The sequence below is a fragment of the Macaca thibetana genome, chromosome 6, assembly GCF_024542745.1.
Source record: "Macaca thibetana thibetana isolate TM-01 chromosome 6, ASM2454274v1, whole genome shotgun sequence".
NCBI lineage: Eukaryota > Metazoa > Chordata > Mammalia > Primates > Cercopithecidae > Macaca > Macaca thibetana.
The window spans coordinates 125,372,694-125,400,553 of NC_065583.1; the positions used below are offsets into that span (position 1 = coordinate 125,372,694).

Genomic DNA, 27,860 nt, shown 5'->3' on the forward strand with positions numbered 1-27,860 from the left:
TCTGGATTAGCTGCCCTAGGGTGGGAATCTAGTGTCTGGGGTGAGGGTGGGTCGAGGGATGCTGGTTGGGAGAGTGTCTGTGACTGAGAAACATGACAGATTGCCTCCTGTCACTGTCCCCTGAGTCAGTGTTTGCCTCTGGTGAAGACTGTAATAGAGACCAGCTAGGAACAGGGCTCGGGTGACAGTGGAAAAGGAAGAGGGACCTATGGCTGCAGCTTTGGAAAACAGATCAGCTGCCCATGTCTTATAGCCTTGAAATTAAGTGGACAATGTTTTGTTTTTTCTAGTATTTATGACAAATGTAAGCCCCAGTGCATATGCCGATAAAATCCAAGTTTAAAAATCCCACTCCCAGCCAGGCACGGTGACTCACGCCTGTAATCCCAGCACTTTGGGAGGCTGAGACAGGCGGATCATGAAGTCAGGAGTTCGAGACCAGCCTGGCCAACACAGTGAAACACCGTCTCTACTAAAAATATAAAAATACAAAAAAAAAAAAAAAAAATTGGCTGGGTGTTTTGGCATGCACCTGTAGTCTCAGCTACTCTGGAGGCTGAGGCAAGAGAATCGCTTGAACCTGGGAGGCCCAGTGAGCCAAGACCATGACATTGTACTCCCGCCTGTGTGACAGAGTGAGACTCCATCTCAAAAAAAAAAAAAAATCCCACCCTCTAAGAGGAAAATTGGAAATAATCTACTCTTTGATTGCTCATCTGCCAAAGCAGTAACCAGAATGGTCCTTATTAGGAATAGCTCATTACTAACAGTAATATTAACTATTATAACAACAAGTTATCACTTGATCCCAGGAGTTCAAGATCAGTCTGGGCAATATAGTGAGACATCATCTCTACATTAAAGAATTTAAAAATTAGCCAGGCATGGTGGAGCACACCTGTAGTCCTAGCTACTTGGGAATCTGAGGCAGAAGGATCACTTGAGTCCAGGAGTTTGAGGTTATAGTGAGCTGTGATTGTGCTACTGCACTTCAGCCTGGAGTACAGAGCAGGACCCTGTCTCTAATTTAAAAAAAAAAAAAAAAAGAAGAAGAAGAAGAAGAAGGAGAAAATTCCAGAATTCACGATGTGTTGCTCCAGGCACCCTGCCTCACCCCAACACTGTAAACATCCCCCCTCAAACCGGTCAAGTTGCTTCCCCATCACTTCCAGCCCCCAGTCCCACTTCTCCTTTCTTTTACCAGATAAAGGCTTATATGAGTGGGGTTTATGCTTTCAGGAATAAGCTAAAGTAGGTACAGACTGAAACCTCTTGGAAATACCTGGGGTTAACATTCCAGGCAAGTGAAAGAAAAACTAGGAATCAGTAGACATGATTTTCTAGCTGGCATCCTCTTCTTCCTCCCCCGTAAGTTGTTCCTGGAGAGGAAAATAATTTCTAGAATGTCACTCCAGACACCATTAGTCAGCAGGAGAATGGAATCTGGAAGGGGACCTAGAGGACAACAGACAGCAGGCTACCCTGGGGCTCACAGGGTAAAGTAGGGAACAAAGGCCCAAGGGGTTTTTTTTTACTGTAGAGTCAAAGTCATGTTCAGGAGACAGGACATGGTGATTCTCTCTCTGGGTGGGGAAAGGACCATCTTGGGCACGTTTCCTACTGGGGCGGGTGAGGCCAGCAGGCTTAGGGCTACCTTGAAGATGTTCAAGGGACAGCAGAATGATCTTAAAAACCAGAAGGAAGTGATATGTTTAAAATATATCTCTCAGGGAAGTGCATCTATCTTATCAAGGGACTAGCAGCAGCCTGAGACTGACAGACTCTTCAGCAGGTCAAGCTCAAAACCTGGAAAGTAAGCAAAGATTATGGGGCAAACGCCTGTAAGGAGATTTTTTAAAAAGCAGGGGTTGAATGAATGAACTGAATTTACATACGATGATCCCTAAATATTCAATCTGTTCTGTTCTGGATTAGGGTAGAGGGTGACCATACAAATCAACTAAAACATTTGTAAATGTAGCCAATAGATGATTCTGTATTTTCCTAAAGAATCAGACAATGTTAGGGAAATTTGGATGTCTGATTAAGGGTAACTTCTCAAGTACTAATATCAGACTGCTAAGTGACTGTGCTCTTAAAGAGCTTCTGTCTGTATGTTCCCCTCAGTCAGGGCTGCAACAAGGGTTAACCCCCTCCCTGTTACACACCCCTAATTACTTCAAGACCGCAACAGGACGCGAAAGTATCTCAGGGACCACATTCTTCTGCTGGCAGAGGAAGAGCTGACTAATAAACATTTGTAGTTATTTCACACACTCCAACAAATAACACACCAAAGCAATAACATTATGCAAATAATCCCTTTGGTTATTTGCCTGATCAGGTTATTTGCCTGGTTATTTGCAAAAGAAAATATGGCCAAGAGAGGAAGCATCTGAATCTCCAATCTTAGCTGAGTGGAAAGCTCTGCTTGTAAATCGCACTCCCTCTGCCCTGCAGAGTGGCCAGCCCAGGATGCTGTGTAGGGGTGGATTCAAGTCTCACCATAGCCACAGAAATCATTTGCTTAAGCTTCTGCTAACTGCTCCCAACCTCCATTCCTTTGTGTGTAAAGTCGGAGCAATGTAGCAACATGTTCAGTGGTGTGAGGTTTTGTAAACCACAGAGTGCTACACACACATTAGACTGAAGCTCTTGACAGATGTGACACAAGGATGGTGTCACATCATTGAGATACCTACCTAAGTCTTACTGTATTACTGTGTGTGTTGGTCTGTTCTTGCACTGCAATAAAGAAATACCCGAGACTGGGTAATTTATAAAGAAAAGAGGTTTCTTTGGCTCACAGTTCCTATGCAGGAATCATGGTGCTGGCATCTGCTCAGCTTCTGGGAAGCCTCATGAAGCTTACAGTCATGGAGGAAGGCAAAGGGAAAGCCGGCATGTCACTTGGTGAAAGTAGGAGTAAAGGAAGAGAGAGAGAGGGAAGAGGGGAGGTGCCACACACTTTTAAATGACCAGATCTCACGAGAATTCACTCACTATTGCAAGGACAGCACCAAGCAGATGGTGGTAAACCATTCATGTGAAATCCACTCCCATGATCCAATCACCTCCCACCAGGCTCCACCTCCAACATGGGGGATTACATTTCAATATGAGATTTGGGCAGGGACAAACGTCCAAACTATATCACCATGGTATGGCAATTTATTGACTCGTGTTTGTCTTCCCTATACTTCTTTCTTCTCAATTTCAAGGAGGTAGCCAAATCCTCGGCATTTTTTTGATTTCAGCCCTTTTGCAGGGTAGGGCAAACAGAGGGATTTGAGGCTCTTTCAGTCTTTTATGAAAGCTAAGCTTTAGGGGGGAGACGTGGGAGATCACTTGAGGCCAGGAGTGGAAGCCAGCCTGAGCAACATAGCAAGACTCTGATTCTAAAAATAAAATATTATAAATAAGTAAATAAATAGAAAATGAATACCGTCATAGAGATTGTGGCTGATGTCCCCAAGGAGAGATAAGATGTGTTTTTGGGGACAACAAGAAAGGCAGAGAGATTTTCTTCAGGTGCTAGAAAGCCAAAATAGAAGGATAAATCATAACCAAGAATGTGGCAGTACCCCCTAGACTGTTCTGCCTACCTCAGTAGTTACTATCAATGTGTGGTTTTTAAGTTCTAAATTAATTAAAATTAAATATAATTAAAAATTCATCTCCTCGGTGGCACTAGCTATATTTTAAGTGCTCTATAGCCTCATATGTCTAGTGGCTACCATACTGGACAGAGTAGTTATGGAACATTTCCATCATTGCAGAAATTTCTACTGGACTGTGAGAAGGTGTCAAGACCTCAGAGGCTGTGAGGAAACATGGGAGATTAGATGCTCCCAACCTCATCACAGAGTCCTGTGCTCTAAGAATGGAGAATTAGCAGCTGAGCTACCCAGCATGAGATACACAGGTTGGGACAATGGACTGGTGCTTCAGTCGAAAACAGTGTGGATCCACAACTGTAAACCACAGTGACAGTCTTCCCTGTGCCAGAGTGTTTAATAAGACCTAATGACCTTTACACACTTTGGAGGGCAGGGAGAGACACCAAGGGCTAAGTGTGAATTTCCCACCAGCCTAGGATTTAAGAGGATTTAAAGAGAATAAAGTGAATAAAGAGAACCAAATGATTTAAAAAGAATAAAGTGATGCACACTTGAATACAGGGAACTAAGATTAATGTCTGCTGCAGTCATACACGAGTATGCATACACATATACACCCCCACACAGACACACCAGTCATCCTTCCTTCTTTAACTGTTTTTTTCAACACTGATTTCACAACACTATTTAAACAGCTCAGACTATCTCCATATCCCAATAAGCACTTGTCAGTACACAAACAGGTCACAATCCTTTATTTAAAAAGCATGGCGGCTGGGTGTGGTGGCTTATGCCTGTAATTCCAACACTTTGGGAGGCCAGGGTAGGAGGATCACTTGAGCCCAGGAGTTCAAGATGAGCTTGGGCAAGACAGTGAGACCCCATCTCTATTTTTAAATAAGAAAACTTTAAAAATAATACAATACAATAAAAAAATAAAAAGCACAGCTCATATTAGAAAATGGACAAAAGATATGAAGAGGCATTTCACCAAAGAGGCTATACAGATGGTAAATAAGCACATGAAAAGATGTTCAGTACCATTAGCCATTAGGGAAAGGCAAATTAAAGCCACAATATCACCACACACCTATCAGAAAGACTAAAGAAAAAGATAGCGACAACACCAAATGCTGATGAGGATGCAGAGAAACTGGATCCCTCAAACATTGCTGATAGGAACACAAAATGGTACAACTACTCTGGAAAATAGTTTGGCAGTTTCTTTAAAAAGCAAATGTGTAAGTACCATATGATCTAGCAATTGAACTCCTGGGCATTTATCCCAGGGAAAGGAAAACTTATGTTCACATAAAACCCTGTACATGAAGTTTATGGCAGCTTTATTTCTTTTTGTTTGTTTGTTTTGAGACAGAGTCTCGCTTGGTCACCCAGACTGGAGTGCAGTGGCGTGATCTTGGCTCACTGCAAACTCTGCCTCCCAGGTTCAAGCAATTCTCCTGCCTCAGCCTCCTGAGTAACTGTACCTACAGGGATCCACCACCACAACCAGGTAATTTTTGTATTTTTTTGTGGAGATGGGGCTTTGCTATGTTATCCAGGCTGGTTGTGAACTCCTGACCTCAAGTGATCCACTTGCCTCGGCCTCCCAGGGTGCTGGGATTACAGGCATGAGTCACAGTGCCTGGCCCATAGCAGCTTTATTTGTAATAGCTAAAGAGTGTAAAGGCCAGAAATGCCCTTCAACAGGTGAATGGTTAAACAAATTGTGATGCATACCTACCATGGAATACTATACAGGCAACAACTTGGATGAATATCCAAGAATTATGCTATTGTAGCCATTCTGTAGAAATAGGATAAATTCCCACCTAAAATACAGTTCAAATGATGACACTAGACAGACATCGAGAGAGTGTGAAAAGGTTTATTACGCACATAATGAAGTTTTCTGGAGACAGCTGGGAAAGTTTCCCAAACAGGTCCAAAAACAGAGTAAGAGAGCAGGGAAAGAAAACTGACTTGAAATTTTCTTAGGCTTTGGGGAGTGGGGCTGGGGTGAGGGTTCCTGTACGCAGGCGGGAGCCCACTTGGTTGGAATCTCAGAGCCAACGGAAGAACCCAGGCTTTCTTATCAGGTTGCCCAGATGTGGGGCAAAATGGGAAAAGAGAAGAGTGCGGTATAAAAGCTACTAGCAAACATCAGAAAATGGAGTCAGACTCATTATTATTACATAGGAACCACAAAAAGGCCTTTCTCAAAAGAATGCATACTGTATGCATCTATTTATGAAACATTTTTGAAATGACAAAATTTCAAAACTGGAGGACATATTTGTTAATGGTTGCCAGGGTATAGCGATGGGGTGGGTGAGGAAGGTAGGAGTGGTTGTAAATGGGCAAAATAAGGGATCCTTGTGATGTTGGAACTGTCAGTATCTTGACTGGTGGTGGATACACAAACTTATACAGGTCATAACATTTTATGGAACTGTGCAATTTTCACACATACACACACATGTGAGTACAAATAAAGCTGGGAAAATCTGAAAAAGATTGATGGATTGTAGTAATGTCAATCTCCTGGTTGTGATAATATACTAATGTTTTATAAAATGTTACATTGGGAGAAACTGGGTGAAGAATACACGAGATCTAGCCGTCTGATTTCTTAAAATTGCATGTGAACCTAGAATTCTCTCCATTAAAATTTCAAACTGAAAAATGCTTAGATCAGAGAGGGAGAGTTCATTTGGATTACAGGACACTCTGGGCTGGGACGAAGGGCAAGAATGAGTGAATGCCTCTAAACTGAGCCAACTGACCCAGTGAACTACCTGGTCTCTCGAAGTCCTCTTCAACAATGTAATGGCCAACCAGAGGTCAGATGTCTTCACTATCATAAAGACCAAAAGCTGGGTAAATGTTTAGAGGAACTAACCTGGAAATACAAAGAAAGGCAAGAAAAAATTCAGAGGCAGCCTAATGACTTGAAAACTGATTTTTTTATGATAGATGAATCAATAGCAAAAGAAGATTCACATAAGAATTATCCGATAACCATTTATATAGGGATGTCATTTACAATTCAGTCATTCACAAACTTTTTCAATGAAATATTCCTTAACAATAGATGAGAGTAGATGTATGAATGGATAGAGGTCTGGTGTGTAGCCACAGGCAGCCATCCAAAACTTGAAACACCTGGAAAATCTATACAAATAGTACATTACACTGCATAATACATCTTTATTTATTGTAATATAAAAGTACGGTTTTCAATATCGAATTTTATACTATGTATATTTTACCACAATTCAAAGAAAAGGAAGACATGACTGTTAAAAAGTGGTGACATATTTTTTAAGTGTCAAAATTAGGCTGGGCGCGGCAGCTCACACCCATAATCCAAACACTTTGGGAGGCAGAAGCAGGAGAATTGCTGGAGCCCAGGAGTTCAAGATTAGCCTGGTCAACAAAGTGATAGATACCCTGTCTCTACAAAAACGAAATTTTTAGATTTAGCCAGGTGTGTTGGCACATGCCTGTAGTCCTAGCTCCTTGAGAGACTGAGGCAGGAGGATCCCTTGAGCCCAGGAGTTCAAGGCTTCAGTGAGCCGCAATGGTGCCACTGCACTCCAGCCTGGGTGACGGTGCAAGACCCTGCCTCAAAAATCAATAAATAAGTTTCAAAATTGATCATAAAAAATCTCAATAATTTTTATGTTGATTATGTTAAAATAATACTATTCTGGATATTTTGGGTTAAAGAAAACATATAATTAAACTTTTAAAAAATATTGTTTTCAATTAAAAAATTTTAATTAAAATTACGTGAAAAAGTTCAGTAATCTGAGCAAAGTTTACCTCCAAGAAGATGATTACTTTATGGCCCATGTGGTTCCTTATTCATAACACTACTGCGATAAGCGTGGCTTTATATTTTCTAAGATCTTCAAATTAAATATTTCTTTAAAAAGAAGTCTAAGCCCCTAACTCTGAGTCTCTGCTGGTACTACTCTGGAACAATTTTGCTAGCTTTTCTCCCCATGAATGTCTATGACTTAAGTTCCAGGTAAAATGTTACCTCTATGAATCCATCTAAAATTACCCAAGACAGAATATATTTCCTCTTTCTCATGTTACTCAACTGCTTAAAATCCTCCAGAAAGTTCCTGTTAAGGTAGAATAAAGTCCAGTAGAAGTCAGCCCTCATGCTGACTGGAAAAGTCTCCTGCTTACATCTTAGACCTTACATTTTGACCACTCGCCATCCCTCCCACTTCCTCCACCAGAGGAAGACCAGAGGGTCTCCTTTCTGTTCCTCCAATATCCAGCCTATGTCTACCTTCAGGTATTTGATCTTACAGTTCCATATTCTGGGACTGCTTTTCCTTCTGATTGTGCATTACTTCCTTCTTATTCTTGACATTCAGATCTCAGTGTGGATGACACTCCTCAGAGAGGCCATCCCTAGCCACCCAATCTAAAATCAATATCCAGTCATCCTCTTACCTTACCAGCATGCCATTTTTGGTTGGTTTGTCTGTTTGTTGTGGCAGAATATACATAACAAATGTTACCCTTTTAACCATTTTTTAAAGTATAAAATTCTGTGACATGAAGCATATTTACAATGTTGCACAACCATCACCAGTATCCATTTCCAGGACTTTTTCATCTTCCCAAACTAAAATTCTGTAACACCGTATTACCTGCTTCCCCCAGCCCCTGGTAACCTCTATGATACCTTCTGTCTCTATGAATTTGACTATTCAAAGTACCTCATATCAGTGGAATGACACAATATCTGTCCTTTTGTTTATGGCTTGTTTCACTTAGCATAATATTATCACAGTTTATTTATGTTGTAACATGTACCAAAATGTCATTCTTTCTTAAGACAATAGTATTTCATTGCATGCACATATCACATTTCATTTATCTATTCGTGTGCCAGTAGACACTTGGGTTGTTCCCACCTTTTGGTTATGATGAATAATGTTCATATGAATGTCAGTGCCCAAAATATCTGTTTAAATCCCTACTTTCAATTCTTTGAGTGTTATACCTAATAGTAGATCATATGGTAATTCTATGTTTAACTTTTTGAGAAGACATCACACTGTCAGCTGGATCATATGGTAATTCTATGTTTAACTTTTTGAAAAGCCATCATACTGTCAGCTGGCATTTTTATAATGTGTTTGTCTGCTCTACTAGGATGAAACCTTCATGAGAGCAGGGACCACATCTGTCTTCTCCATTCCTGAATCTCCAGTACCTTGAACAATATTTGGCATATAATGGACACTCAGAAAGTTTTTGTTAGATGAATGAATGAGGTAGATCTTCAGTAATTGTTAGTGTTCTTTCTCCTTTCCACTTTGCTCTTCTTAAATAGATTGCAAACTCCCTTGAGGGCAAGGATAGCTATCATTAACCTGTGTAACCGCAGCATTTAGCACATTGAAGGTACTCAATACATCCTTGTCCAGTTGAAGAAAATCCCCATTCTTTGTTGTAGTTTTGGTGTTCTCAGCTGAATTCAGTAGGACTGACTTGATAATTATGTGTTAGTAAGAATGGAGGATGTTTTTTAGTAAGAATGGAGTGAGCAAAGAAAAATGCCCAATGTAGCCCCAGGACAGTTGCCTTCCAGGAAACTCTGACTTTCTTTTTTTCTTATTCTTTTTTCTTTGGCTTCTGGACTATAGCATTTTCCAGAGCCAAGATTGAAAGAAGCAAAAACAGCTGAAAAATCTCTTAAATTACATCATCTGCCTCTGGGAATTCAGGCATGTTGGCTGGGTTTGACTAAAACATAACCAGGATTTGAGTTTTGGGTTCAGATAAAATATAAGTTCAAATCTCTCAAGGCTTCTTAAAAGTTCAGATAACAGTCCTTAGATTAAAAATTCTTTAGGCCAGGCATTGTGGCTCATGCCTGTAATCCCAACACTTCGGGAGGCCAAGGTGGGAGAATTTCTTGAGCCCAGGCATTTGAGGCTCCAGTGTACTATGGTTGTGCCACTGCACTCCAGCCTGGGTGACAAAGTGATATCCTATCTCCGAAATATATAGATATATATATTTTTAAATAATTTCCAAACAACTTTGATAGTGCTCATTCTGATTATTCATGCCATATACAGGTAAATAATATATTTACAACCCTACGTTATATGAAATAAATTATACACACATACTATATGTTACATTTTATGTGTAATAATTGGCTGATGAATGCAGTTGAAATAAATTATACACACACACTATATGTTACATTTTATGTGTAATAATTGGTTGATGAATGCAGTTGGCAAAATCCAAGTTTAAAAAATGACCAAATAGTACTTGGAACCATTGCCATGAGGTTTCTCCCCGAGTTCAGTCACAGCAGGTAGCTAGTCAGGTATGAGCAGGACAGAAGAGGGCTCGATACACCAGAAGTGTTGGGTGACCATCAGGTAATGGTCAGGCAGTTGTTAACTGCTTCTCTAAAGTAATAATTGCTCACAGCTAGTGCCAGGGAAAGGCAGTCTCCTAACGGACAGAAAACACCTGAAACTGATCAGCAACTTCCCAATAAGACCTCAGGAGCTGGGAGAAGTAAGGCAAGATCCCAGAAGGAGGCCAACATATAAAACCCCAAGTCAAGAGGTCAAGCTGCATACTTGGTTTCTCAAGTCACCCACTTGGCCCTCTTCCAAGTTGTACTTTCCTTCTTTTCTTTCCTCTCCTTCCTGTTCTAAAGCTTTTCAATAAACTTTCATTCCTGCTCTGACACTTGCCTCAGTGTCTTCTTCTGCCTTATGACTCTCAGTCGAATTCTTTTGGGGAAGTCCAAGCTGAAGTTGCTTCACATCCATATGGATTCACCTCAGGTAACTTGGATCTCTGCTACCGGTAACAGTCCTGTCAGTTCCTACTACTTAGAAACACTCTTTATTTCAGCCAGCAATGTTTGAGGCAAAGGTCAGTGAGAAGACCTTCCTAGAATCTCAACATTTGCAGGCTCCAAAACCCTGCTAGACTATGGCCATTTTCCTAGTGACCCCTACCTATCCTCCTGGCCATTGCCTGCCCTCTCTACTGGAGCCAGCTGCCTCTACCCAGCTGCTGTCTCCATATTATGTGGCCTGTGTGATTCCCAGATAGGCAGCCTCAGGTCTTCAGCCGTTGCTTACAGAGCTTCAATCACCCCTCCAATTCCACATCTCTCTGAACTTAAAAATCTCTTAACACTTTATCACTGCCAGGGCTCTGCCTTGAGGGATGGCCATTCCCGTAGCCATGGCCATTCCATGATTCTTGAAGAAGCTTTGCTCACTTAGCATGTACCGCCTGACTCTTGGGTGTAAGGAGGGTGTGTGAGATTACTGTCAAAGGAAACACTGGTTTCAGGAAGTTGGCAAGTAGTGCAACAGAGAATAGGGAATTGTGAAAAACTCCAGACGTGTCTTAAAACCACACCAAAGTCTGCTCCAAATTCCTAATTTCTAGTGTGCCCTTTTTTTCTTTAAAAAATTGTTTGCAATTTTTTTCCTGATCGTGTGTTGTTACCTCATGGACTGAAGCAGACAGGTGAGAAATGAGGAAGAAGGAGCATCAACCCTAGTGCATTTGACGGAACAGTGAGGAGAAACTGAGCAGAGTAAGAGAGAAGGGTCAAGAGAAGCAGAAGGCAGAGTTGGAAACCAAGTGGGGACTATGGGAACAATAACCTCGGGTGGAACTTCATCTGCCATCCCTCCTCCCCCCACTTTCCTGTACTGCTACTGGTCACTGTCCTAGAGCAAAAACCGCCTACTATGAACAGGAGGGAAGACGTAGTTGGCTCATCCACACATGCTAGGCTGCTCCCTGCCTCAGGCCTCACGTAGTGTCTGGTGTAATCGTGGGGACAGAAATTCTTCCCAGGATGTACCAAAGCAAGCAGTAAAACAAAGACTCTCCTCATGCTCTCTCACTGTTAGAGTCTAGCAAACATTCAGGCTCAGAGTAGAGATACAAAGGGCCTCAGAGTGCCTGGTACATCCTGGGTAGCCAATTCATATGAGTCCCATGAATGCATAGATAAATGGTTAGATAAAAGAGATGGATAGATAGAATCAGTGGCATGCTAGTGAAGGATTAACAACTGGATCTACAAAAAAGGCCATGATTTGTGATGTTTGCCAACTTGATTTTCAGGATATTTATACTACCACCATGGCCAATTTCAAGCCATTATTGGATACAGAGTTGGGAAGAGGTGTTCCAGCACATCACTACATGGATTGATGGATGGATGGATGGATGGACAGATGGACAGACAGAGGGAGGAAGGGAGGAAGGGAGGGATGGACGGAGGGATGGAGGGAGGAAAGGATAAATGGACGGATGATTGATGGACAACAAAGTCCCCATAGTTCATCTTTTTTAATCATTTTTAGTTCTGGGGTACATGTACAGGATGTGCAGGTTTGTTACGTAGATAAACATGTGCCATGGTGGTTTACTGCACGTATCAACCCATCACCTAGGTATTAAGCCCAACATCCACTAGCCATCCTTCCTAATACTCTCCCTCCCTCCACCCCACCCCCCGAACAGGCCCCAGTGTGTGTTGTTCCCTTCTCTGTGTCCATGCGATCCCATCGTTCAGCTCCCACTTACAAGTAAGAACATGTGGTCTTTGGTTTTCTGTTCCTGTGTTAGTTTGCTAAGGATAATGGCTTCCGGTTTCATCCATGTCCCTACAAAGGACATTATCTCATTCATTTTATGGCTGCACAGTATTCCATGGTGTATATATACCACATTTTCTTTATCCAGTTTATCACTGATGGGCATTTGGGTTGATTCCATCTCCTTGCTATTGTGAATAGTGCTGCAATGAACATACGTGTGCATGTATCTTTGTAATAGAAAGATTTATATTCCCTTTGGTATATACCCAGCAATGGGATTGCTGGGTCAAATGATATTTCTGGTTCTAGCTCTTTGAGGAATTGCCATACCATCTTCCACAATGGTTGAAATAATTTACATTCCCACCAACAAGTGTCCCTATTTCTCCGCAACCTTGGCAGCATCTGTTGTTTCTTGACTTTTTAATAGTGGCCATTCTGACTGGCATGAGATGGTATCTCATTGTGGTTTTGATTTGCATTTCTCTAATGATCAGTGATGTTGAGCTTTTTTTCATGTGTTTGTTGGCTGCATGAATTCCTCTTTTGAAAAGTGTCTGTTCATGTCCTTTGCCCATCTTTTAATGAGGTTGTTTGTTTTTTCTTGTAAATTTGAGTTCCTTGTAGACACTGGATATTAGACCTTTGTTGGATGGATAAACTGTGAAGATTTTCTCCCACTCTGTTGGTTGCCTGTTCACTCTGAGTTTCTTTTACTGTGCAGAAGTTCTTTAGTTTAATTAGATACCATTTGTCAATTTTTGCTTTTGTTGCAATTGCTTTTGGTGATTTTATCATGAAATCTTTGCCCATGCCTATGTCCTGAATGGAGTTTTTATAGTTTTGGGTTTTACATTTAAGTCTTTAATCCATCTTGAGTTAATTTTTGTATAAGGTGTGAGGAAGTGGTCCAGTTTCAATTTTCTGCAAATGGATAGCCAGTTATCCCACCACCATTTATTGAATAGGAAATCCTTTCCCCATTGCTTGTTTTTGTCAAGTTTGTTGAAGATCGGATGGTTGCAGATGTGTGATCTTATTTCTGAGTTCTCTATTCTATTTCATCGGTCTATGTGTGTTTTTGCACCAGTACCATGCTGTTTGGGCTATTGCAGACTTATAGTGTAGTTTGAATGAAGTCTGGTAGGGTGATGCCTCCAGCTTTGTTCTTTTTGTTTAGGATTGACTTGGCTATATGGGCTCCTTTTTGGTTCTGTATAAATTTTAAAATAGTTTTTTTATAATTCTGTGAAGAATGTCAGTGGTAGTTTAATGGGAATAGCATTGAATCTAAAAATTATTTTGGGTAGTATGGCCATTTTCATGATATGGATTCTTCCTATCCATGAGCATGGAATATTTTATCATTAGTTTGTGTCCTCTCTGGCTTCCTTGAGCAGTGGTTTGTAGTTCTCCTTGAAGAGGTCCTTCACTTCCCTTGTTAACTGTATTCCTAGGTATTTTACTCTCTTTGTAGCAACTGTGAATTGAAAAGGAGGGACTCCTCTCTAACTCATTCTATGAGGCCAGCATTGTCCTGACACCAAAACCTGACAGAGATACAATTCTCTTTGTAGCAATTGTGAATGGGAGTTCACTCACAATTTGGCTCTCCGCTTGCCTGTTGTTGGTGTATAAGAATACTTATGACTTCTGTATATTGATTTTTTGTTCTGAGACTTTGCTGAAGTTGCTTATCAGCTTAAGAAGTTTTGGGGCTGAGACAATGGGGTTTTCCAAATATAGTATCGTGTCATCTGCAAAGACATTTTCACTTCCTCCCTTCATATTTGAATGCCCTTTATTTCTTTCTTTTGCCTGATTGCCCTGGCCAGAACTTCCAATACTAAGTTGAATAGGAGTGGTGAGAGAGGTCATGCTTGTCTCGTGCCAGTTTTCAAGGGGACTGTTTCCAGCTGTGGGTTTGTCATAAATGGCTCCTATTAGTTTGAGGTATGTTCCTTCAATGAGAGTTGATTGAGAGTTTTTTTTAACAAAAAGGGACGTTGAATTTTATCAAAGGCCTTTATGTGTCTATTGAGATAATCATGTGGTTTTTGTCTTTAGATCTGTTTATGTGATGGATTACATGTATTGATTTGCTTATGGTGAACCAGCCTTGCATCCCAGGAATAAAGCTAACTTGATCGTGGTGGATAAGCTCCTTGATGTGCTGCTGGATTCGGTTTGCCAGTATTTTAATTGAGAATTTTTTACATCGATGTTCATCAGGGATATTGGCCTGAAGTTTTCTTTTCTTGTTGTATCTCTGACGGGTTTTGGTATCAGGCCTGGCCTCACAGAATGAGTTAGGGAGGAGTCCCTCCTTTTTGATTGTTTGGAATAATTTCAGAAGAAATGGTATCAGCTCCTCTTTGCATTTCTGGTAGAACTCAGCTGTAAATCCATCTGGTCCTGGGCTTTTTTTGGTTGGTGGGCTATTTATTACTGCCTCGATTTTGGAACTTGTTATTGGTCTCCAGGGATTCAACTTCTTCCCAATTCAGTCTTGGGAGGGTGTATGTGTCTAGGAATTTATCCATTTCTTCTAGGTTTCCTAGTTTATTTGCATAAGACTGTTTATTCTCAGATGGTTGTATTTCTGTGGGATCCATGCTGATACCTCTATTGTTTTTTATTGTGTCTATTTGATTCTTCTCTTTTTTCTTCTTTACTAGTCTAGCTAGTGGTCCATGTATCTTATGAATTTTTTCAAAAAACAAGCTCCTGAATTCATTTATTTTTTTTTGAAGGGTTTTCTTGTGTCTCTATATCCTTCAGTTCTGCTCTGATCTTGGATTTTTCTTGTCTTCTGCTAGCTTTGGGGTTTGTCTGCTCTTTGTTCTCTAGTTTATTTTTGTTGTGGTGCTAGGGTGTACATTTAAGATCTTTCTAGTTTTTTGATGTGAGCATTTAGTGCTATAAATTTCTCTCTTAACACTGCTTTAGCTGCATCCCAGAGATTCTGGTACATTTTCTTTGTTTTCATTGGTTTCAAAGAACTTAATTTCCACCTTAATTTCATGTTTTACCCAGGAGTCATTCAGGAGCAGGCTGTTAAAGTTTCATGTGGTTGTGTGATTTTGAGTGAGGTTTTTACTTTTGAGTTCTAATTTGATTGTACTGTGGTCTGAGAGACTGCTGTGATTCCAGTTCTTTTGCATTTGCTGAGGAGTGATTTACTTCTAATTATGTGATCAATTTTAGAGTAAGTGCCATGTGGTACCAAGAAGCATGTATATTCTGTTCTTCCGGGGTGGAAAGATCTGTAGATATCTATCAGGTCAACTTGGTCCAGAGCTGAGTTCAAGTCCTGAATATCTTTGTTAATTTTCTGTCTTGATGTTCTATCTAATATTGACAGTGGAGTGTTAAAGTCTCCCACTATTATTGTATGGGAGTCTAAGGTTCTTTGTAGGTCTCTAAGAACTTGTTTTACGAATCTGTGTGCTCCTGTATTGGGTGCATATATATTTAGGATAGTTAGCTCCCCTTTACCAATATGTAATGTCCTTCTTTGTCTTTTTTGATCTTTGTTGATTTAAAGTCTATTTTGTCAAAAACTAGGATTGCAACCCCTGCTTTTTTCTGTTTCCCATTTGCTTGGTAAATTTTCTTTCATCCTTTTGAGTCATTGTGTGCCCTTGCATGTGAGATAGGTCTCTTGAATACAACACACCACTGTATTTTGACTCTTTATCTAGCTTCCACTTTGTGTCAGTACATGCTTTTTTGATCTACTCATCTGCACCTTGGTCGAGAGACCTCTCTGGTCACCAGTCCCAGATACTCACCCATACCCAAGTACACACTGCCCAGGGAACCAATGTAGGAAAGGGAGGGGAAAGGGGCACATCCATTCTTACTACAGGTTCCCTCATTCTGATGGCTGCAATGCTGAAAAATTTATAGAAAGGATAGAGTAGGTGCTATCTGTATCATGGACAGATAAGAAAATTGAGATATAAGCAGAATGTGACTTGCTAAGGGTACAGAACAGCCAGTTGGTGGCTGTGGAACGTCATAGAATCTAGGCATCTAACCCCTAAAGTGGAACATTCTGCTACAGATGCCCTCTGCTGCTATGGTACCAGAGCTAACAATGAGTATGAACTTCACTTCTTCATTTATTAATCATTTAGTTGATGTATTGGAGAAGAGCCCTTTCCTTCTTGTCCCAAAGTGGGCATGCAGCAACGACATTAGCAAAGCAGGCGAGCTCTGAACAAATGCCCAATGTAGATGAAGGCCTTTTTAAAAGCCTCAGCTTAAAAGCCTCAGCCTCTCCTAGACGCCTTTTCTTCTATCAGGATTCTCTCATTATTCCCAAAGAGTCTCTTTTGGTAGAGATGGTAGGGAGAGCTATAGTGCTGGCCCTCAGATGAGAGGACACCACCATAACCTCATTTGTGTTATATTATACAATTCCTTTTCCAAATAGGACTACATCATAAGAAAAGCCTTATACTTTACACATAATTTTATCCTATTTTTCACAGGCATTTGCATTTTAAAAGGGGAAGACCAAGACTCTGGAATGGTTCTCTCCAGTAGCAATGCTGTTGGAGAGAGTCATTACCTGGAAATGACAAGGGACTCTGGAGATCAGAGGTATTTCCAGCGGGTGGTTGACACCCACTCTGACCACAAGGGCAGCCTAGTAGCCAAGAAGAGATTTGGGAGGGAGGAAAGGGCCAGAGGGATCCCAAGGCTTTCCTTATAAATGAAACACAGGGGAGAGACAGGCACAGAGAAAAGGAGGAAGAAATGTGACTATGGAGACAGAGATTGGAATGATGTAGTCACATGCCTGGGAAACCACCAGAAGTTGGAAGAAACAAGGAATGGAATCTCTCCTAAAGCCTCTGGAGGGAGTTCAGTCCTACCAATATCTTTCTTTTAGACTTTTGGCCTCCAAAATTATGAGAGAATAAATCTGTTTTAAGCCACCTAGTTTGTGACAGTTTGTTACAGCAGTCCTAAGACACCAATACAACGTGTGTCCAGTTGGAATGGTTATTATTAAAAAGTCAAAAAAACAACAGATGCTGGTGAGGCTGCAGAGAGAAGGGAAAGTTATACACTGTCAGTGGGAATATAAATTAGTTTAGCCACTGTGGAAAGTAGTTTGGAGATTTCTAAAAGAACGTAAAGCAGGCCAGGCACGGTGGCTCACACCTATAATCCCAGCACTTTGGGAGGCCAAGGCGGGTGGATCACGAGGTCAGGAGTTGGAGATCAGCCTGGCCAATATGGTGAAACCCCGTCTCTACTAAAAATACAAAAAATTAGCTGGGCATGGTGGCACATGCCTGTAGTCCCAGCTGTTCAGCAGACTGAGGCAGGAGAATCTCTTGAACCTAGGTGGCAGAGGTTGCAGTGAGCCAAGACTGTGCCAATGCACTCTAGCCTGAGTGACAGAGCGAGACTCCATCTCAAAAAAAATAAAAATTAATTAATTAAATTAAAGCAGTGATACCATTCAACCTAGCAATCCCATTACTGGGTATATACCCAAAATAAAACAAATTGTTTAATAAAAAAAAGACACATATTTTTGTATGTTCATTGTAGCATTATGCATAATAGCAAAGACATGGAATCAACCTAGGTGCCCATCAACAGTGGATTAAATAAAGAAAATGTAGTATATATATACACCACAGAATACTACACAAACATAAAGAATGAAATAATGTCCTTTGCAGCAACATAGATGCATCTGGAGGCCATTATCCTAAGTGAATTAATGCAAGAACAGAAAACCAAATACTGTATGTGCTCATTTATAAGAGGGAGCTAAACAATGGATATTCATGGACATAAAGATGGCAACAATAGACACTAGGGATTACTAGAAGGGGAGGGAAGGAGAAGGGTAAGAGTTAAAAACTATAGAGTATTGTGCTCACTACCTGGGTGATAGGATCAATCATACCCCAAAACTCAGCATCATGTAATACGCCTGAATCTAAAATAAAAGTTGAAATGTATTTTTAAAATACAATTTGTGTGAATTTTCTCCCCAGAGAGCCCATTAAAGACTCAGTCTCAAGGTTTTAACTGGGGTCTACTTACATAGGCACCTTTGCCTAACATGTACTAAAATTCCAGAACTTCCAGAAGGAAAGCAGATGTTTAGCATAAAGCACATTATTTGCATAAACAGTCTAGACACAGCAAACCATCCTCATAAGTTAGGGAACAGCGAGAAGACTCCAAAAATCCAAGTTCCCAGACACCAGCCAAGAGCCAACCTTGTAAGCAGGACTTCCTAAGAATAGCAGCCTCAGATTGGCTGTGTTAACTCTTTTCTGCCCCTAAGGGTACAGTCTCATGAGTTTTGACAAATGCATATGGTCGCGCAATCAGCACCACAAGGCACATTTTCCAAAAGTTTCCTTATGTCCCTCTACAGTTAGATGCTTGCCCTGGCTCCATGCAAAGACTGAACTGCTTTCTAACACTAAAGTTTTGCTTTTTCTAAAATTTCATATAAATGAAATAATAAAGCGTGTAATATTTTGCATTTGGCATCTTTCACTTAGTATTGCGCTTTTGAGATTACCATATTGTTGCATGTTATCAGTAGTTTATTCCTTGGTGATGCTGACTAGTGTTCCTTTGTATGAACATGAAACAATTTGCTTATTTATTTTTATGGCTCTTTTATGGCAATGTATCTGTTTTATGGCTCATGCCTCTGTTGCCTCTCTAGGAAATCTTTGCCTACCAAAGATCACAAGGATTTCATATCTTTTCTTTAAATTTTATAGTTTTAACTCTTCATTAGGTCTATGATCCATTTCAAGTTGAGTTTTGCATTATAGATGAAGACTGAAATTCATTTTTTTCCTATGTAGATATCCAATTGTTTCTACCCCATATGTTGAGAGGACTATACCTTCCCTATGGAATTACCTTAGCACCTCTGTCAAAATCAATTAACAATATATGAATGGGCCCAGGTTAAGAATAATTTTTTCAGTGGTCTATATGTCTTTCCTTTCACCAACTCCACACTCTGTGGATTACTGTAGCTTTAAGTTTTGAAATCGGGTGATATAAGTGTTTCAAGTTTGTTCAGCCTTCTCATACTTGTTTTGGCTCTTCTAGGTTCTTTGCATTTTCACATACATTTTAGAACATGATCATCAATTTCTACAAAAAACACTGCTGAGATTTTGGTAGGTAATGAGTTGGATCTATAGATTGTTTTGTGGAGAATTAATGTCTTAATATTCAATCTTCAATCTTCCTATCTATGAACATGGTATATCTGCCAATTTGCTAAGGCCCAGACTCTATTCTTAACTTGTTGTAGTTGCTCCCCACTCCAATCTCCAGGATTGGTCAAGAAAGATTTTTTATTTTTATTTTTACTTCTGAGTCCCATTAGGTTCTGAAGGAAAGATTTCTAATACAGTGAATTACAGAAAAATATATTAATGATTTAATGTAAATTAAAATGTATGTGATTAAAATACCTTCCAGAGAAAATTGCAACTTTCACTTACTACCTATATTCCTGAAGGTAGATCCCTTAGAATTTTTTTCATAGAGCAGCTGACTATCAGGAATATATTGTGGGGCCAGGCATGGTGGCTTATGCCTGTAATCTCAGTACTTAGGGAGGCTGAGACAGGTGGATCACTTGAGGTCAGGGGTTTGAGACCAGCCTGGCCAACATGATGAAACCCCATCTCTACTAAAAATACAAAAATTAGTCTGTTGTGGTGGCACACACCTATAATCCCAGCTACTTGGGAGGCTGAGGCATAAGAATCTTTTGAACCTGGGAGGTGGAGGTTGCAGTGAGCTGAGATTGCTCCGCTGCACTCCAGCCTGGATTACAAAGTGAGACTCCATCTCAAAAACAAAAAAAGAATTGTGATTTTTTTTTAGAGTAAGGACTCAGTATGAGGCAGAAATGAGAACAAACCCAAGTCATTATCTTCTTACGTTGAAAATCCACTGCTCTCCTATGTTGGCAAGCATAGAACATTCATCCAAAGGCAAAGCTCAGTCTCCCTGTGTTATTAATGCATTGCCCTGTTAGAGTCAAGCCAATTGTGGGAGACAGTGTCAGTGTCCTTGGATTGAATTGTTGACTGACCACAAGTTAACTTAGTCATGTCTTATTTATTAAGCTTCATGATCATCATCTCAGTAATTTTACCAGTGAAAGTGTCCGTGGGTCCAGAGCTAATCAATGCCAGGCAACCATTAAGAATTAGATCTGTCTTGCACATTCAGGGAAGCCATGTGTCCACAAACGGAGAGCAGTTTGTTGTCCATGGGCTTTGATTTCACAAGTGCTAGGAGTTAGTCACTTCTAGATGAATTCCTGGCACCTCTGTAACACCCATCTGAGAAGAGTGTGGTGAGGTGGAGGCAGCTCAGATGAGATGAGGAAAAGAAGGGAAGGTTGATTCTGGAGTTGTGGAGGCCAAAATTGGCAGATCCCACATGAAGTGTCCCAGGTCACCATAGTAAAGGGGCAGATGAAGGAAAGCAATAGCTCCCCTCTGGCACATTTCCCAAGTGAAGCCTTTTCAACAATTTTGAAAGTAATACGTTGCCATCACGTTTGTTAAAGACCATAAGAGTCACTAGCCTGACTTTTGCTTTCACAGGGCACCTTGTGATTAACAAACAATTGAAATATGGACAGAGTAAAGCAAAGTATAGAAGGTAGTTATATCAGCCAGGATAGGCCAAGATATTTGTTAGAAACAAACAATCTCCAAAACTCATAGTGGCTTAAAACAACAAATATTTATTTCTTCCACATGCAAAGCTCATTGGGGGTCTGGGTGACTCTCCTCAGGTGACAGCTCAATGATCCAGGATTCTTCACTCTTGTGGCACCTCTGTCTAAAAACACACTTGTATGCACTACTCTGACAACTGTGACTGGGGGAAAGTGTGGAAATTCGCATACCAGCTCTTAATTCTTGTGCCAGTGCAAGTCACATGGTTACATCTAACTTTAAAAGGGCAGAAAAGATATTTCTCTGTGTACTAGGAGGTAAAGGAGAATATTAGTGACATCTACCACAGTAGTCAAAGGCGGACATCATTTTTGAGTGCTCACAGTGCCACTGACAAATGGTGCAAGCTTTCCTGCCCACCTTCCCTTGCATGGCTCTGTGCTCAGCACTTGGCAGCCAAAGGTCCAGGACAGGCTGAGCACGGTGGCTCATACCTGTAATCCCAGCACTTTGGGAGGCCAAGGCAGGAGGATTGTTTGAGCCAAGGGGTTTGAGACCAGCTTGGGCAATATAGCAAGACCCCATTGCTACAAAAATATAAAAATACAATTTAAAAATTAGCCAGGAGAGGTAAAGCAGGCCTGTAGTCCCAGCTACTCTGGGGGTTGAGGTGGGAAAATTGCTTGAACCCAGGAGGTTGAGGGTGTAATGAACTATGGAAGCTGACAGCGCTTCTGAGACAGGGAGAGAGATGAGGACATCAGGGGAAGGAAGAAAAAAGATGTGAGGGGGGACAGGGAGGCTGAGTTGTACTTCACTTACTTTACTCTATTTCTTTAGCTTTCATTAAGCCATGCCAGTGAGGGGAGAACTCATGTCAAATGAACATTTACTGATCATGCACCAAGTGACGAACATCAGACGGGAGATAACTGTGCCATGCTTCCTGCCTTCAAGGAGCTCAGGATCTAGGGAGGAAGGGAGACCAGTAAGCAAGCAATGACTTACACGCTAGCCATGTGGACAGGATGCCAAAGCAGGGGATTGTCTAAGAAAAAAGGGCTTGGGTTTGAAACATGTCATCATACGTTTTTTTCAAAAGTGTATTTTCCTTCCTGTTTAATGTCTGCTTATTTGGATATTTACATAGGTTTGCATTTTTGGAATAAAGACCAAAGATTGGGGCTGAGGGTTGGGGAGAGCTAGTCAGGTATAAGCAGGGGGTCACTGACCAGGGTGAAAACCACATCACCTGCACTAGCCCTACTCCTGTCAGTAGCTGTCAGATCAAAGGCAATGATCACATGGATCTGGCTTAGGGAGAGAGGTCTGATCTGTTGCAGTCTCTGCTCAAAAGAAACCAATAATCTGACTTAGGCTTTAACAAAGAATGGCACTAAAACAAAAGGGGCTTAGGGAAGTGATTCAGAGTAGGATTCTCAACTATTTCAGTTACTAGAAATGCCCTCCCTCTAGAACCACATAAATCCAACACCCTCTGCTGGGCTTAACTCCTCACAGAAGCTGACACATCTGAGAGCATTGGAAATACCCCTTTTGGCCTTACTAGCCAGCATCAGAGGGAACGGATTGCTATCTCATTTGAATGTCTAACTACTCAAACATGTTGGAAGAAGTCAACTGGAAGAGACCAGGTCTACTTTACCGCAAGAGGAAAGTGGCCACAGTTGGCCTTAAGACTTGGACAGGGCTGGGTGCAGTGGCTCACACCTATAATACCAGCACTGTGCGACGTCCAGGCAGGTGGAGGGCTTCAGGCTAGGAGTTTGAGACTAGTCTGAGCAACATGGTAAATACACATCTCTACAAAGATTTTTAAAAATCAGCTGGTCATGGTGGTGTGTGCCTGTAGTCCCAGCTACTCAGGAGGCTGAGGTGGGAGAATTGCTTGAGCTCAGGAAGTCAAGGCTGCAGTGAGCCATGATCTTGCCAAGACGTGGAGAGAAAACTTCTCTGTAGGAGTTAGAAGGGAATCAGTATCACAGGGCTCTGGTTTCCTCTAGTTTTGTAGAATCCATTGACTGGGGCGTTTCCCCCTCTGGCCAGTAGAAGTAATATTAGAGCAACATCTTCACTTTCAAAGGTCAACTTTGGGAAGGAAATGACTTCTCTTCCAAGCTCACGGCCTGTTGGGCACCCCCATAGAGCCTGGCTTTAGGTACTTGCCGAAGGTTAAATGATTTTCATACCTGACTAATTCTTTGTACTTCAAATTATTTCTTCATTTTGAAATATACCTCTTACGTGGTTTAGAGGACTCGACCTATCATGCAACCAAAAGCTTTGCTTTGTACCCCACTTCTTTAATTGCTCCCTGAAGGGGAATGGAATTTTTTCCCTTAAGAAGGCATATGTGTGGTGAGGGAGAAATGCTGGCCCTCGCGCCTCAGGGTTTGCCACACAAGCAACTACAGCCCCTTCAACAAGGCACAGCTTGGGCAGAGACACAGGGGTCTCTGGAAGGGAAAGGCCACAGGCATCGCTGCCCTGAGAGCAGCAGCTAGTGAAATGGAACAAATTACCAGGCAGAAGGAAGGAAATGAGAGGAAAATGGATGCAACTTAGAGGATTGGCCTAGGGGAACAGAAGGCAACCGCAGGGCAGGTGGTTGGGGGTGTCTATGTATATGTGCAAATTTCAAGTTAAACTGCCTGATCATATTTTCATTTTTGTCTTAATAGTTTAAACCTTATATTAGATAAGATTAGTGTGCTCTTAAAGCTCTGAAATCATAGTGGTTTGAAGACAGTAGGTTTATTTTCCTCTTATATAAACAGTCCAGAGCTAGTATAGTTGCTTCACAGACATAGTTCCCAAACTATGCACCCAGGTACCATGATACCATGGTAAATTTTTCTTATTCAAAGATAATTCAGTGATACCTTGACATTTGTCAGACTACTAGCTTGAGGTAATTTGGAGTTCAAACTTTAGATCTTGTTACATTCTCTTTGATGATATCATACCTTTGCAAAGCTGGGTTTTCAGTGGTTCGTCTGATAAAATACAAGTAAATGGTAGTACTATTACCCAATGTGATCCCAAGGTTTGAGAGTTGTGCAGTGCTCAACAGGTGCACGCATCCCACTAGTAAGTGACTGTGGTTATTTAAGAATAGGAATAAGCGCCGGGTGCTGTGGCTCATGCCTGTAATTCCAGCACTTTGCGGGGGCGAGGTGGGCGGATCACAAGGTCAGGAGATCGAGACCATCCTGGCTAACACAGTGCAACCCCGTCTCTACTAAAAATACAAAAAAATTGGCCGGGCGTGGTGGCGGGCACCTGTAGTCCCAGCTACTCGGGAGGCTGAGGCAGGAGAATGGCGTGAACCCAGGAGGCAGAGCTTGTAGTGAGCCAAAATCGCGCCACTGCACTCCGGCCTGGGTGAAAGTGCGAGACTCCGTCTCAAAAAAAAAAAAAAAAGTAAGAGAAAAAAAAAGAATAAAAATGAGAGTATTTTTTCTTTCAATGTATTTGAACTAATTTTTTTTAATGACTTCTAAGTTGTTAGGACATAGTAAATTGCTTGGATACAACTGCCTAAAAACAGAATTTTTAGGCATACTTTTGGCCTAGGGTCAATGTGAAAAAATTATGGTGACACTATGCTATGAAACGAGCGTGTCTGGGAACTTCTGCCATTGGGTACTGGTGTCAGAAACCCAGATTTCCTTGACTTGGCTGCTCGGCTTCCCTAGAAGATTGGGTTCTTCTGCAACTTGTCCTCCTATGAAAGGAGAAAGGGCAAAGGGGGTATACACTTTCCTCTCATGGACACAACCTGGCAGATGGCCTCATCACATTTGTTCACAACCCATTGGCCAGAATGTCATCTTATGCCCACATCTAACTGCAAGGAAAGCACAGACAGTCACACTGTACCCTCGATGGCCACGTGCCTTAAAAAATATTGGGGATTTTGTTACTGTGCACAAAAGTGAAAGAATGGAAATAGGTGGACCACTTGTAGTCTCTACCACAGACCATTGGCATTGGAAGCAATGGTGCTGTACTCCTCCACTCTTAATGAATGGTGGTGTTTTCAACATCATAATATTAATTGCCAGGTGAACTAAAGAAGAGCAGCAGGCTCTGAGGGCATTGCAGGGTTCAGTAGAAGGGGTTGGAACACTGGCAGCACCAACAATGAGTTCATGCCGTGTGCAGGTGCAAGTAATTGGGCACCACGGACAGAAAGGACATTAAGGGGTTTTTTGGTTTTGTTTTGTTTTTTGCTTTTGGAAGTTATTGACAGTTTTTAGTCTATAGGGGTAAAAATATTAATTCACCTTGGGAGCACAGTCCTTAATTCTGGTAAGAGCAATTCTCTTTTCCAGCAGAAGACAGCAACAGATTATGTCTTTGCCTTGGCCAGGACTATTATTTATATACTGTTGATGTATATAGTATTCAATAGTATATAAATAACCACTTGTTTATAGACCAACCACTTGTTTACATACCAACCTGTTTATAACCACTTGTTTACATACCAACTTTTACATAAGGACAATTTCCTTCTTTTTTTGAGATTCAAAATTATTAAAAGATATTGGATGGACTAGGGTACTCAAAATAAGACTTGAATTGATTCTCAGATTTAAATAATTCACCATGAGATTAGAGGTTCACTGTTGAGCTGGCTGTTCCCCAAAAGTTGAATATCCAAGGGGAATATCTATTCAGACCTGTGAGGCTTTAAGTCTGCCATCAGGAGTTGGGAATAATAGACTTCCTTCCTAAAAGAGGGGCTGCTCAGAAAAAAAAAAAAAAAAAAGGAAACAAATTCCCATTAACCTTAGAGAGTGCTCACCTCTTTCCCCAGCAAGGGTTCCTTCCTCTGCTGTATTTGTGAGACATATCTATACTTATATACAAATGCCTGTTCATGAGTCAGGCCATGCTCCTCTGTATCATGGGCTCCTTCCATCCTTGGCTTGCCCTGACTTTGCTGCTGGCTTCATAGCAGGGTGACATGGAGCAAGCTATGATCCTACTATGGTCTGAATGTCTTCTCTAAAACTCATGTTGAAATTCAATTGCTATTGTGATGGTATTCAGAGGTGGGACTTTTAAGAAGTGATTAGGCCATAAGGGCTCTGCGCTCATGAATGGATTAATGCTGTTATTAATGGGTTAGTTATCACAGAAGTGAGGTTTTCATAAAACTATGAGTTTAGCTTGATTTAATCCGTGTCTTGCACACTCATATTCCTTCTGCCCCTCTGCCATGGGGTGATCCTTGTCAGATGCCAGTGCCATGTTCTTGGACTTTCCAGCCTCTAGAAACTATGAACCAAATCAACATTTTTTTTTACCAATTACCTACTGTGTGGTATTCTGTTATAGCAGCAGAAAATGGACAAATATAGCCCCCATGGCCAGCTCTTCTCTGTCCCTCATTTCCCCACAGCATCATCACGCCAGGCTGCAGATGTAAATAGTCGCTAGTGAAGGACTTGGGGTGACTAGAGGATATAACACACAGGACAAAAACTTAAAACCTGGCACTAAATTGGGCCATTTCCAGAGTCCAAGGGAAAGGGAAACAAAATTTACATAATTCACACCCAATCCCTAATTCTGCTTCCTGTCTTGAGGGTCATTCTTCTCCATTTTTCCCTTAGGAAGGTTTGCCTTTAGGAAAAACCCATCTTCTATCCATAGGGGTTAGACTTCCCTTGGCCTGTGGAAACATACTGCTGTGTGTTACTCTGTCCTGTAGATAGTGTTGCTGGGGAAGGAGTATTTAAGCCACCTCTGTTGGAAGGCTCTTCATCAGCCAGGGCTCTTTGTTTATGTTTCTGCTACAATCACCACCTTACTGTACAATTTGATCTCACTCTGACTCTATCCTACCAATCCACATAAACCGGGCCCAGCAAATCACTCACACTGGTCATCTAACTCGGGGAAGACCCATGTCTCTTCATTCAGGATCACAGAAGTCAGTGTGACAGAAGACCAGCAGGCCGGAACCAGGCCTCTGTGACTCTCAACCCACCCCACCCCCCTAATTCAAAAGGCTGCTTTATAAGTACAACCATGGATTCTTGCTGCTGCATGATTCTGTGTTGCCAATTCCTCCTCAGTCTTCCTAAGCAGAAAGCAGGGAGTTTGTCGGGATATGTACATTGTGATATTACTTTTTTTTTTTTCTTTTCAAGACAGAGTCTCACTCTGTCACCCAGGCTGGAGTGCAGGGGCGCGGTAACAACTCACTGCAGCCTCGAACTCCCAAGCTCAAGCAATCTTCCCACCTCAGCCTCCTGAGTAGTGCGGACTACAGGTGCATGCCACTAGGCCAGGGTGACTTAAAAATTTATTGTAGAGATGGGATCTCACCATGTTGCCCCGGCTGGTCTCAAACTCCTAGACTCAAATGATCCTCCTGCCTTAGCCTCCCAAAGTGCTGGGATTACAGGCATGAGCCACCATGCCTGGCCTGTGATCCTACCTTTTGACCTTCTGTTTACGTTTTAACCACAGAGTGAGTGGCAAAGACTTTGGCCACGTAGTTAAAAGACGTGTGTTGGCCAACCAGCACGGCCCGTCTGTTCAGGAGATTCAGTCTAGGATAACACTGAGGCATTCCCAGAAGATAGCCCAGAAGAGGTGTTGGTACTCCAGGTCTGGTCTTTTTCCAAGACCAGCCATCTGTGTGGGGCAAAGCTGTGCCTCCTCATTCTTCTGGTGGTCAAGGATTGCAACACACACACAAACCCCAATCTTAAGGAAAAGAAACATTGTGCCTAAATGCCATGCAATCTATAATTATTCCCCTAGCTGCATTTAAGCAAGATAGAGACAAATTGTTGTTGTTGTTGTTGTTCATATTTTTTTGTGTGTGTTCAGAGCCATCCTCCATA

At 41.4% G+C, this 27,860-nt stretch overlaps 1 protein-coding gene across 2 annotated transcripts in view; it reads right to left on the reverse strand.

The window, feature by feature from the left end:
- The window catches only part of SNX18 (sorting nexin 18), a 95,755-nt gene that overhangs the window by 6,897 nt on the left and 60,998 nt on the right, over positions 1-27,860 (reverse strand). The window contains exon 2 of one of the 2 annotated variants that reach the window (XR_007726500.1): positions 6,419-6,522. Coding sequence is in view for 1 of the 2 variants with exons in the window: in XM_050794095.1 (XP_050650052.1) it covers positions 6,518-6,522 (5 nt within the window). In the remaining variant the exon portion in view is untranslated. Of the gene's footprint in view, positions 1-5,499; positions 6,523-27,860 lie in introns of those variants that run through there. The other variant, XM_050794095.1, reaches the window with a different exon arrangement.